Below are 13,610 nucleotides of genomic sequence, written 5' to 3' on the forward strand. Positions count from 1 at the left end.
TTCTTTTTGCAATTTGTTTCGGTCATCTTTATTTGTTCCTTTATTTTCATTCTTTTTTCTTTCTCTCTCCTTTTAGCCTTTTACTCTGCCAGAGCTCCGTTCCCTGCTACTGCTACCCCTGGGCCCTGTCCCGTCCATCCCGTGAATCGATTTCCCACCCTCCCGCCTCCCACCTGACCGGACCCCCCCCGCCTCACTCCCCTTTGTAATGGCGGCCGCTGCACACTGAGAGGGCGACTCCTCTGAGCTTCTGTTCGCCCTCCTCTGTGCAGCTCCACCTGTTTGCTGCTGCCTCTGCTGCATGCGAACTGAGAGCCTGCCTGACTCTCAGTTCCAGGCCCACCTCCACCCGCAGGGTCCTGCCTGCGCCTCATCCCTGGTGGCCAAGTGGACATCTGAGTGTAAGTATCTGCTGTCTCTTTTCTTTTTGCTATTTCTTATGTCATCTTTATTTCTTTTTTTCTTTCTTTTCGTTCTTGTCTCTTTCTCTCTCCTTTCAGCCTTTTCACTGCCCACGCTTCGTTCCCTGGCCCTGCTGCCCCTGCCCCCCCCCTCCAGCGAAACGCTTTCCCACCTCCCAGCTGACCGGATTCCCGCACCTCCCTCCCCTTCTTAATGGTGGCCGCTGCGGATGCACCGCTGGCACGCCAAAAGCAAGCCCGTCTGCACCCATCTGCTCCTGGACCATGCCTAGCATCACAAACCCTGGTCCTCCAACCTTCCATCACTACAACTTGGAGACCCTCCACGCACTGAACACAGGACACTTCGCCGCCTGCTATTTCGCATCACCTAGGAACACCCATGGACCATTCTCCTGTTTCTACTGCCACCTCACCCTTGCCCTACACCAAGCTCTGGACCATCCCGCCACTGAGCCACCGAACACCAACCCTGAGCACCTCAGCTGCATCTTTCTCAATGTACGATCCCTCCACAAACACAGTGTAGAACTCTGGGACCTTCTAGACTCCACCCGCCCGGACATCGCCTTTCTCACCGAGACATGGACAAACCCAGTGTCTGCACCGGACATCACCATCCCTAGCAACTACAAACTGCTCCGCAAAGACCGTCTGTCTTGACCAGGCCATTGTACACAAATCCACCCTCCGCCTGACAACCAATGCAGATGAACACTCCCCACTCATGGAGCACCTCCATTCCCAGATTCACACCACCCCCAAGTCAACCTTCTGCGGCATCCTCATCTACAGGCCACCCTCCTCCGTTCAGCCTTCAGCGACTCCATCATTGACATCATCTCTCCTCATGCACTCGCCTTCTCGAACTACTTCTTCCTCAGTGGCCTCACCTACCACATTGACAATGGCAATGACACCTACACCGCTTCCCTGCTTGGTAACCTCGCCACAATAGGACTAAAGCAACTAGTCACCTAGTCAACACAACTCGCTAGACACACACTTAACGCTGTCTTTTCCACCAGCAACAACATCTCCATCAACAGCACCTCCACGCTTCACTGGAGTGACCACCACTGCATCCATTTCACCATCACCTCACCGACGATCCACCTCTGCAAACTCTGAGCCCCAAGCAGAAAATGGAACCAGATCACTGAGGAACAGCTCACCAACACCCTCAGCAGGTCTCTCCTGCCCCTCACCGCAGACGCTAATATCTCAGCACAGAACTCCCATCAATGGATCTCCGAATGCGCCAACTCCCTAGCACCTATCCGCAAGACCTTATCCAACACCACCTCAAGAAGGCCAGCTGGTTCTCCCCGTACTCCAGGCAGCTAGAGAAAAATTGGAGAAACAGCAAGTCCCTGGAGGACTATGAGGCCTTCTTACCTGCCACCAAATTGCACCACCACGTCATTAGAATCACCAGGAAAGCCGCCCTGCAGGATTATATCAGTGCCACCGCCTACAACACGAAAGAGCACTTCACCGTGGTCAAGGAGTTTGCCAAACCCCAATCAGAAACAGCAAACATACTTCCATCTCAAGACCTCTGAGACAGACTAGCCACCTTCTTCCACCAGAAAATCAAAGACATATACAACAGCTTCAGACTCCAAGACACTCTGAGCCCTCCTACAACCTCCCAGCTACGACACCTCGAACCACTGCAGATCTTGCACCGCTGGACCACCCTCACCATAGATGAGACCCGCACCATCATGAGCAGCATCCAATCTGGAGCCCTGTCCTAACCACATTTTCAACAAAGCCAACACCTCTATCTCACCTGAGCTCCACCACACCCTCAAGTGCTCTATAGGTGCAGCCACCTTCTCAGAGGACTGGAAGCATGCCGAGATCCTCCTGCTCCTGAAGAAACCCGCTGCCGATCCTCTGGACCTCAAGAATGACCTCCCTGTCTCTCTGCGGCCTTTCCCAGCCAAGGTCATCGAAAAGGCCATCAACACTCAGCTCTGCAAGCACATCGAGGACAACAACATTCTGGACATCTCCATCAGGGTTCAGGAGCAACCACAGCACGGAGAGCGCCCTCCTCGCCACCATAGATGACATCTGCTAACTCCTTGACCACAGCCATACAGCAGCCCTCATCCTACTGGACCTATCGGCCGCTTTCAACACGTTCTCACACCTCACCCTCTTCCCATACTCCACGCAGCCGGCCTCGGCAGAAAGGCTCTACAATGGATACGTTCCTTTCTGTCTGGCAGAACTCAGAGAGTCAGACTTTTGCCTTAACTGTCAGAACCTACGGAGATCAGTTGCAGAGTTCCACGGGGTTCCTCCCTGAGCCCCACACTCTTAAACATCTACATGGCCCCTCTCACATCCATCATCAGGAACCATGGACTGAACATCGTCTTCTACGCTGACGACACCCAAGTGATCATCCTCTCTGGCCGAAAACTCCACAACTGCCAAGAAGAATTTCCATAACGGGATAGAAGTCGTCACGGGCAGGATGAAGGATAGCTGCCTCAAGCTAAACTCTGACAAGATCCTCATCCTGGGACCCTCCACATCAGACTGGAACGACTCCTGGTGGCCATCCATCCTCAGCACCCCCTCAACCCCTACAGAGCACACACGCAACTTCGGCTTCATCCTGGACTCATCACTTACCATGACCCGCCAAGTCAATTCAGTCACATCCTCCTGTTTTCATACTCTCCAACTGCTCCAGAAGATCTACAAATGGATCCCAAAGGATTGCCGCAGAACTGTGACCCAAACCCTGGTTACCAGCAGACTCAAATATGGCAACGCCCTCTACGCCGGCACCACCCAGAAGAACCTGAAGAAACTACAGGACATCCAAAATGCCTCCGCCAGACTCATTCGGGACATTTCCCGCTGCAAACACATCTCCAGTCACCTAAGGGACCTCCACTGGCTTCCTATTGAGAAAAGGATTACTTCAAACTTCTAGTACTTGCATACAAAGCCCTCCACGACCTAAGACCTGCCTAAATCAACCACTGCATCACCTTCAACTCCCCCAAAAGACCTCTCCGCTCAACAAGCACTAGCCACCATACCCCGCATACGGAAGACTTCGGCTGGTGGGAGATCCTTCGCCTTTCTCACTGACGCTCAGAGGACAAACCCCCTCAGTGCCTTGAGACCCTTACGGATGAGTAGCTGCGCTTTATAAACATTGATTTGATTTGATTGTTTCTAATTAGGTGTCGGTGTTATAATGATGACGCCGCTGCCTCCTGATAGTTTGCAGGGTTGACTGATGACCGCTACTCTGCATTTGCTTGATTATTCAGCAAAGGTATTGTTAGACTTGGCATCATTGGCATGGTCTTCCCTAACTTTTTGCCTCTACTTCCCAGGTTGTTTCTGTGTGCTGGACTCTGTTTTTGCTGTTTTGTTTGCTCTGGACACTTTACCACTGCTGAGCAGTGCTAAAGTGTAAGCATTCCCTGTATAAATTATATGTGTACATTGGCTTATCCATGATTGGCATGTTTGATTTACTGGTAAGACCCTAGTAAAGTGACCTAGAAGTGCCCAGGGCCTGTACATCAAATGCTACTAGTGAGCCTGCAGCACTGGTTGTGCCACCCTCATTAGTAGCCCTGTAAAAATGGCTCAGACCTGCCACTGCAGTGTCTGTGAGTGCAGTCTTAAACTGCCAATTCGACTTGGCAAGTGTACCCACTTGCCAGGCCTAAACCTTCCCTTTTTATACATATAAGGTACCCCTAAGGTAGGCCCTGGGTAGCCTCATGGACAGGGTGCTGTGTATGTTAAAGTTGGGACATGTACTTATGTGTTTTACATGTCCTGACAATGAAATACTGCCAAATTTGGTTTTCCCTCTTGAAAGGTTTATCTCTCTCATAGGTTAACATGGGGGCTGCCTTTAAATATTATGAAAACGCAGATTCCCTTTGGGAGCAGAGAGACATGTGGAGTTTGGGGTCTCTGAACTCACAATTCAAAAATACATCTTTTAGTGAAGTTGGTTTTTAGATTGTGTGTTTGAAATGCCACTTTTAGAAAGTAGGCATATTCTTGCTTAAACCATTCTGTGACTGTGCTTGTTTGCGGATTTCCTGTCTGGGTCAGTTTGACAGTTTGGCTGTTTGCACCTCTCCTCTAGACAGTAACACAAAGGGAGCTGGGGTGTAGCCTGCATATCCTGATGGGCCAACTGGGCTGAGGGGAGGAGTGGTCACTTACACCTGAAAGGGCTGTGCCTGCCCTCACACAATGCAATCTCCAACACTCTGGTGTGTGTCTGGGTCCTGGCCTGAGCAAGGCAGGATCTTGAAAACAACAGAGACTTCTCTTTGAAGGAGGCCTAATTCACAGGCAGAAAGGGGTATAAGAAGAGCACCCAAAACCCCTGAAAATCAGATTACGTCTGAAACCAAGAGGATCCTCTGCCAAGGAGAAGAGCTGGAGAAACTGGAGGAGGAGTACTGCCTCTTCGCCTGTGACCGTGCTTTGCTGTGTTGGCCTGCAGTGGCTGCTTCTACCTGAGAGAGGACAAAGACTGACTTTTTTGTGACTTCCCACTGGTGAAGAATCTCCAAGGGCTTGAAACTGAGCTTGCCGGCTGTTGTTGAAGTCTCAGGGACAGCTTATCTCAAGACTTCTCTCTGCCAGCACTTGGGCTTTCTGCTGAGAGTCCTGCCTGCCAAGTGGTGCCCTAACCTGTCTCTGGGCCCTTGAAAGGTGCAGCTGGTGGAAAAGGACAGAAATCCATGCAAAGACCACCATGCAGGGAAACTTTCGATGCGCCACACGCTTTGCGGCTGAAAAGGATGCAGCGCCGGCCTCGCGGCTAAAATCGACACTCCACCTGAATTGCGGCTGGGAGATCGATGCAACGTGGCTGGAGAAATAACGCGCAACACCCGCAGTGGCTGCTGTTAATGACGCAAGCCCCCACGCAGCGCTATTTCTTGACACCGTGAGACCAGATTTCGACACATCGCTGGGCGTGGAAAATCAACGCAAAGCCTACCTGGACTCGAGGTGCCCGTCCGGATCGAAGCATCGCCCTCTTGCGGGAGAGAAGAATTGACGCGTGCCGACCCGACCGGAGGAGAAACAACGCACGCTCTCACGTGCGAGAAATCGACTTTTTCAACGCACGCTCGCACGGGCAGCTTTATTTTGATGCTACCCAGGTACTTTTGTATGTTAACAACGTTCTCACTGTTTTCTAAAGGATTGAAGACTCTTTTGCTTTTTAAATTTATAACTTGACTTGTGTATGTTGAGTTTTTGTTGTTTTGGTCTTGGTTTGTTTAGATAAATATTATCTATTTTTCTAAACCTGTGTTGTGTCATTTTCTAGTGTTTTCACTGAGTTACTGTGTGTGTTTGTACAAATACTTTACACATTGCTTCTTAAGTTAAGCCGGCATGCTCGTGCCAAGCTACCAAGGGCGTTAGCGGGGGTTAACTGAGGGTGATTCTCCTCTACCCTGACTAGAGTGAGGGTCCTTGCTTGGACAGGGGGTAACCTGACTGCCAACCAAAGATCCCATTTCTAACAGGTATGATTCCTTTTTAAATACTCCTTTTCAAAATGCTTCGGGTCTCCTTTGCCCAATGTAATGATTGACATTTTTCTATTTCTTAGCTTTACATGTGCCTTAAATTAGACAGGAATATACTTAACCTGCAGTTGTTTGATTCAGTCTTGGTAAGATAATGATGGTTGATTTATCTCAAATAGCTCTTGGTTACATTAATTAACAAAAACAGTGATTTCTATTTATGTTTTTGTAGTCAATTTTGTGTATATACATTGGTACAAGCTGACATTGCTGCTACATGTGAGTACTCTTTTAAGTCTCCTACTACCACTAAATAGTTGTTTTTTGATAATAATCACTGGCTAGCAAATATGGATTGAGAATTTTTGACTGGAATTTTCACCAATTAGCACCTTTTTATTCTCCACCTATTGCCTGTTTTGCGGTGCAACACGTGTATCACAAAGGTACTTATTTTCTTAGACAGATCTTTACAATTTTTTTTACTTTTTTCTCATGATTATTTCATTAGTCCTGTATGTATTCGGGTCAGCATGAAACCCTAACAGTATAGTTGGTCCTGAAGATGTTCTTGGGTACTGATGACCCAAGAGACCAAAACGTCAAGGCTATTTCACTTCTCACATGTGGACTGCTATATCTTTGAACTGAGGACTATATACATCAAATGGATCCCAGTGCTTGAAAGGGTGGATATTCGTGCATTAATCTATGGGACTCTCATATGAACTTTAAACCAGTGCGCAGGAGTAATGTATACTGGGTTTATTGTTGTTTTATCCCACATATAATGCACCTATAGCACAGTTGCGGCTGCTTCCAGGAAGGGGTGGGGTTTGAGGGGGGGGCAGCACGCGGAAACCTACCTGCCCTCCGTGATGATCCACCGCTCCTGCCGCCTCTTGTCTTCTTCCCTCCTCAACCAATCCAGGCGCTCCTTTCATGCTGTTACGCAACATGAAAGAAGTGGCACGATTGGCCTGAGCCGGCAGGAATGCCATTCAGGGAGGGAGTGGGATACTGCGCTTGGTCTCCACCCGGCTGTAAAATACAGCAGGGTGGAGAGTTTCTAAGTGCGCATGTCACTTTGGCCAGCCTTGGAAGGACGGCCAAACTGACATCCACACTTAGAAGCACACTACTACTCCTCCTCCACTTGTTGACGTGGAGGAGGCTGTCTCTGTCCCGCAAACGAAAGTGGAAAAATAAAGGGATAATAAAGTACTTTTATTATCCCTTTATCTTTCTACTTTCAACAGCGGGCGACGCTCCTCCACCATAGCAGAGGGGCCGCTCTTCCTATAGCAACAATACAAATGATTGAGATTGATAAGATATAATTTGGTATAAGCCTGCCTCTCTTTTCTGTCTTGATTGATATATGTCCTTTGAATTTCCTTCACGTGACTGATTATTCTTCCTTAAATTTTGATTTATTCTTTTTTAACGAATACTTTTTATGATCAAATAATTTCATAAGTGACCCCTTTTTTAGCGCTGTACCTTATAATTCAAGAACATCTGAAGCAATGTACCCTAAAACGATTAGATAGTCAGCAAATCAATCAACATAATCAGTGAAATAAGCCTTCTTGAAATAGGTAAAGGTTAGAAACTATCAGGGTTTATATAATATTTAAAGTTTACTATAGAAAACAAAAATACTCCTAGTCTTGAACTCAATCAAAATACATAATGAATCAAATATATGGAATTAGCATAAGGCTCAGTCAAATGTAGCAGATGGTGTGACAGAGTTAATCTTCAGAGGAAACAATTCTAAGTTCTAGGCAAGGGATAGACTGACAAGGGACAGCTTTCCAAGAGCGGGGGGTAACTCTATGACTCACTTCCGAAATGAGCTTCTTGTATAGGAAAATATAGAGTAAAAGTTGTGTAGTGAGCATAAAATAAATACTATTCTTCATAGGCTGAACCAATCACTGTAGAGCAATGTGCAACAATATTGAACGACATAATAATAATCAATCCCTATTTATCCTAATGCAATGCTTCCCAAACTTTTTATAACCGCCACCTAATTTTTAGAATGACAAACTAGCAGTAATTAACTTGAAGCGTGGTATTTTTTGATTCAACTAAAGCATTGTGTAATAGCACACTGCCATTTACAGACAGCACATTTTTCATTGAAATGGCCTCTAAATTTGCACAGACATAAAGTTTAATTGCTAAAACGCGGTATTGCACACAAATGATAATGTGTGGAAATTGGGTTTCTGTGAATAGTTATCATTTGTGCATCACCAATAAAGTGTCTTGATTTGTTTTAATCCCATTAAAATCTTTATTTCCATCACACTTCAGAATTACAACAAAATGTTCTTCATTTTTGCTTTCCTAACTGCTGAATGTGTACAATTAATTTAAAGGTAGTTGCACTTTGTTGTGTGTTACAAAAATACCATCGTACAGCCTTTCCTTTCACACACCCTGTATCCCAGCAAGACTGTCAAATAATTAACTTTGCTTTTCTATCTCTGACTGAAAAGTGAGAGAAGTTTGTAAACACCAATCCCCACGTTAAAAACATAAGCAGCAGTTTGTCAGAAGACAGACTGCCATTGGACCTCTGTCTTTCAAGTGCAGCAAGTGTACCAAGATTAATGCAGAATTTAAAGGTATCTTCATTCATTGTTTGAACTTTTGCAGCCCACCAAAAATTGTCTCACAACCAACTAATGGGTCGCGACCCACATTTTAGGAAGTACTGACCTAACATCAACAGATGTGAAAGTACTAATCTAGTTACCCCGAAAACAATGACAAGCTTATGGAATTAATTGGCTTTCAGGGGCACAGGTAGGAAGATCCTTGAATAGCTACTTTGAAAAGGAAGCTTCCTCCAGAGTTCTTCCTGGAGCAGTATGTCATCACAAAGTATTTAATTAATGCACATTTTGGTGCATGCGAGGAGACAAGAAACACAGACATACACATATCATGGCTGCTTGTTAATTCAAGATGGCATCCGGCTTGGCATGGACCTACTGTGGCCAATTTACATAATACATAGTTCTGTATATCACATTAAAATCGTTTTTGATGCGAAACATTTTATGTTATGTTATGTTATGTTAAGAGGCAGTTAATGTAGCGCAACAACTCTCCCCCAAAAAAGTCATCTCGGTACTGACACTAAGCAGGCATTATTTGTTGATTTAAAAACATCTCTCACACATTGCTAGTCACTGACTATTGGAACTTATTTACCATATAATGTAATGTCAATGTTTCACAGTTTGAAGATTCCCAACCATTTGGTGACAAAAACGTTTGCAAAGGTTAGTGGATTTGCAGGGTGTTTTGATTGCCATTTCAACTTACCCTATACCCACATAGAGTGAAGGCCTTTATTACACAACAGTGCAGGAATTCCCAAGCCATTAATGCATGTGTGGATTGAGGTGCACTATTTGTGTGCAGTGTGTGCACTCTTATCCTTATCTAGCAAGTCCTAATCCTCTACCATGCTAGAATGTTTTTGTTGGGATTCAGGTCACCTGTAAGAAATATCCCCTTCTGTGCCTTCTGGTTATAACCCACCTGGGAACTAAACATCTCACAGATGAGGAAAGTGCTTCAGATGCCACTGTATAGATTGGCGATCTATTTCAAAATTTGCTAAAGCCATGGAATTTGGATGTAAGCCTTTGTCATGTTTTATTCCGAAAAAATACAGGCGAGGAACTAGTATATTCCTTTGGGCCTGATTTGAGGTTGGCAGCAGGATACTCCATCACAAACGTCAGCTGAATCAATGTAATAATTCCTCCAATGGCCCTGCAGAGTAGGAGTCTTCAAAGGAAGGACTTTACACCATCCGCCCTATTTATGGTGGACGGCACAAAGGCATTTTTTCCTGTCCTTCATTCACCTCCACGAAAAGCCTGGTGGTAAGGGAGTGGAAAAAAAATAATGACACCCCACGCCCTGGGAGAAAATTCCCAAGTCATGGGAGCCATTGTTTTTTTATCTACAACAAAATCCTGCTGTGTGAGTTTGTTTTAGAAACACAAAAAACATGAACAGTTTGACGGATGGCCATTATGTCTGCGATACAGTCTGTTAGAAATTGGGTTTCTGATTGACTAGGGATGAGCCCTGGCCAACCAGCAACCGCAATCCTAGTCAGGGAGAGACACAAGTAAACCCCAAATTAACATCTGCTCATACCCTCTGTAGCTTGGCTCAGAACAGTCAGGCTTAACTTAGAGGAAATGTGAAACTATTAGTGCAACACTTCAAACAGTAAAACAGTGAAAATGCTACACAAAAAGATCCCACACAAGGTTAGGAAAATGGAGCTTAATGTAATGAAGAAAAAAAGACTCAAAAGACAAAAGTCCAATCAGTAGAACAGGAGTTATGAATTTTTATTAAAGAATAAACTGTAAAATAGCACCTAAAAACAGAAAGCGCCACACACGGTTATCTGTCCATGCTGGACCGGGTCAAAGTCAGAAGTTCAGGCTGACAGCAATGGAGCACAGTTTGGAGACAGTCTGAAAGTAGTCCTCATGACGTTTTACCTACTCAGGTTTTGTGTCAAGAGGGCCATTCGCATTGGAGAGGGTCACGAGGAACAAGGGAGTGTTGCAGGCGGCAGGTGGCTTGGTGTGTCGCGGACAGACAGGTTTGGAGCTTTGCATCGGTGGTCTCTCGGCGACTTTTAATGCTCCTGTGTGAAAAAGCGGGCTAGCAGTACCTCATACTGAATTTTGGTGCGAGCGGTGCAGTCTTGGTGCAAACAGGCCTGTTCGCAGTCACAAAGATCCCAGATGCTTGATTACAAGAGCTCACGAGCCACACCAAGGCTCCAGGACCTGAGGGGCACCACTTGGAAGTCAGAAGCTCACTGCAGCTTGGTCCAGGAGCTGGTTGGGGAGTCTTTTATGTCCCTGAGGCTCTGATCAGGCCAGCAGATTAGCCCTTTCAGTCACTCCAGGATCCTAGGTTCAAGATGAAGTTGTAAGTCCAGTTCTTCTTCCCCAGACAAACGGCAATAGGGCTCCAGTTCCTTCAGAGCAGCAGATCATCAGAGTGGCAATCCTTTTAGTAGCACAGCAGTCCTTCTTCCTGGAAGAGTATCAACATGTCCAGATGTGTACTGAAGAGTTGGTGTCTGAGGTCCACCTTTTATACACAGTCATGCTTTTGATGTGGGTAGAAGCTTCTAGAGGCATGTCTTTGAAGTGCAGAGATGCCATGCCATCCAGGCCCTGGCTCCAGACTTGCTGGCAGGCGGTATGTATCCCCTTGTGTGGAGGCAGGACATAGCCTGCATAGGTGTAAGAGGGGCGGTGCCCAGCTCCTCCCTCCCATCCTGCCAGCAATGGCACATCCAGTCACACCTCAGCTCCCATTGTGGGTGGCTGTCTAGGAGGAATAAACAAAGCCTGACTGCCAGCTACACTCAGTCAAGTGGCCAGAGACATGCTGCAAGCACTAAATCTGACTTCACACTAAGTTAGGATTTTAAATTAGGATTCCAGAGATATCAAACATAAAATGATTATCTCTTACAATTTGGAAATTGGAATTATAAAATGTAATGAGGCAACTCCAATGCTATCCTATAGGAGAGATAGGCCTTGCAGTAGTGAAAAACAAATTTAGGAGATTTCCACTACCAAGACATGTACAACTTAAAAGTTCATGCCCTACTTTTTAAATACATTGCACCCTGCCCGCTGGACTGTTCTGGACCAGGGGTGACTTATTTATTAAAAAGGAAGGTTTGAGGCTGGCAACGTGTTTATTTTGCTGTGTCGAAATAGCAGTTAAAACTGCATACACAGGCTCTGTAATGGCAGGCCTAAGACATGTTTAAAGGACTGTTTAAGTGGGTGGCACAATCAGTGCTGCAGGCTCACTGGTAGAATTTAATTTACAGGCCCTGAGCACATATACTGTCACTTTACTAGGGACTCATAAGTAAATTAAATATGCCAATTAAGTGTTAGCCAATCTTACCATGTTTTAGAGAAAGAGCACAAGCACGTTAGCACTGGGTAGCAGTGGTACAGTGCGCAGAGTCCTAAGGACAGCAAAAATGACTTCAAGAATGCCAGGTCTGACACGTGCCCCCACCAGCTGAAAGTGGGAAGAACTACCCAACCCCTTGGGAGTTCTCTTCAAAAAGGCGGAAGAACCTGGAGAAACCATCAGCATTGGTGTGGCCTTTTCCAGGGTGGTGTTCCACCATAATGCCCATTCTCTGTAGGGAGATGGACCTCCTCCACAGTTTGGGATTTTCACCCCTCATCTGCATTAACCATCTGAGGGGATCTGTGGTCTGTCTGAACGTTGAAGTGAGCACTAAACAGGTGCGGTCTCAAATGCTTCAGTGCCCAGACCACTGCGAAGGCTTTCCTCTCTATTGCACTCCACCTATTTTCCCGGGGAAGTAACTTCCTACTGATGAAGGTTACAGGTTGATCCAGGCCCTCTTCATTTAGCTGTGAGAGCGCGGCCCCTAAGCCATGCACTGAGGCATCTGTCTACACAATGAATTCTCTATAAAAGTCAGGGGCCTTGAGCATGGGTTCTGTGCACATGGCCTCCTTCAGGATATCAAAAGCATTCTGACAGGCCTCTGTCCAGACCACCTGACGTGGCTGCTTCTTGGAAGTCAGCTCTGTCAAGGGTGCAACAATCGTACCATACCGCTTGCCAAATCTCCTGTAGTAGCCAGAGAGGCCCAAAAAGGCTCTCACCTCTGTATGGGACTTGGGCAGCTCCCAAGCTAGAATGGTTTCAGTCTTGGCCCAAAGGGGCTGTACTTTGCCTCCTCCCACTTGATGACCCAAGTAGACCACTGAACCCTGTCCTAACTGGCACCTACTGGCCTTGATGGCCAGGCCTGCCCTCTGCAGAGCCTCAAGCACTTCTCTGAGGTGGTACAAGTAGTCCTCCCAGCTAGAACTGAAAACTGTAATGTCATCCAGATAGGTGGCACTGACGTTTTCCAAACCAGCCAGGACTTGGTTGACCAACCTCTGGAAGGTGGCTGGGGTGTTCTTCAACCTGAAGGCCATTATCCGGAACTGGAAGTGGCCTTTGGGGTAGAGAACACAGATCTCTAACTGGCCCCCTCGGTCAAGGCAATCTGCGAGTACCTCGATGTTAAATCAAACTTGCTAAGGAAGTTGGCAGCTCCTAACCGATCTCCTAGCTCATCAGTTCTGGGGATGGGGTGTGCATCACTCTTGGTTGCTGCATTAAGCCCACAGTATTCCACAGAAAACCTAAGTTCTGGAGTGACACTGAGGCTTAGACTTAGGGACAAACACCACTGGGTTGAACCAAGGGCTTCCTGATGCTCAATAACCCCTATCTCCAGCATCTTGTGTTCCTGTGAGTCTTAAGGTCCACCAGGTATGTGACATCACTCTTGCGCTCTTTCAACTTATAGGGCCTAGACCAGTGGTCTTATAGGACCCTTGGCTCCACATGCTAAATAACTGACAAGTTTTGGCCAGGTTAAAACTCGACAACAGTGGCCTTCTGGTCATACCACTGTTTCATGATATCCTGTCTGGCTTCTAGATTTTCTTGCGCCTCCTTCTAGACATTTCATCTGGTTGCGAATGTCCTGCATGTAGCT

The 13,610-nt window shown here is 46.5% G+C and overlaps 1 protein-coding gene across 1 annotated transcript; it reads right to left on the bottom strand.

The window, feature by feature from the left end:
- Window positions 1-12,504: 12,504 nt before the first annotated feature.
- On the bottom strand, window positions 12,505-13,041 carry LOC138259802 (uncharacterized). The gene has a single exon (XM_069207694.1). It carries the CDS (start codon window positions 13,039-13,041, stop codon window positions 12,505-12,507), a length of 537 nt encoding a protein of 178 aa, XP_069063795.1.
- Window positions 13,042-13,610: the final 569 nt, after the last annotated feature.

Source organism: Pleurodeles waltl, chromosome 9, assembly GCF_031143425.1.
Source record: "Pleurodeles waltl isolate 20211129_DDA chromosome 9, aPleWal1.hap1.20221129, whole genome shotgun sequence".
Lineage (NCBI taxonomy): Eukaryota > Metazoa > Chordata > Amphibia > Caudata > Salamandridae > Pleurodeles > Pleurodeles waltl.

Bases quoted from the DNA above. Each gene is read 5' to 3' on its own strand.
- LOC138259802 (XM_069207694.1), bottom strand. From the start codon at position 13,041: ATGGCCTTCAGGTTGAAGAACACCCCAGCCACCTTCCAGAGGTTGGTC.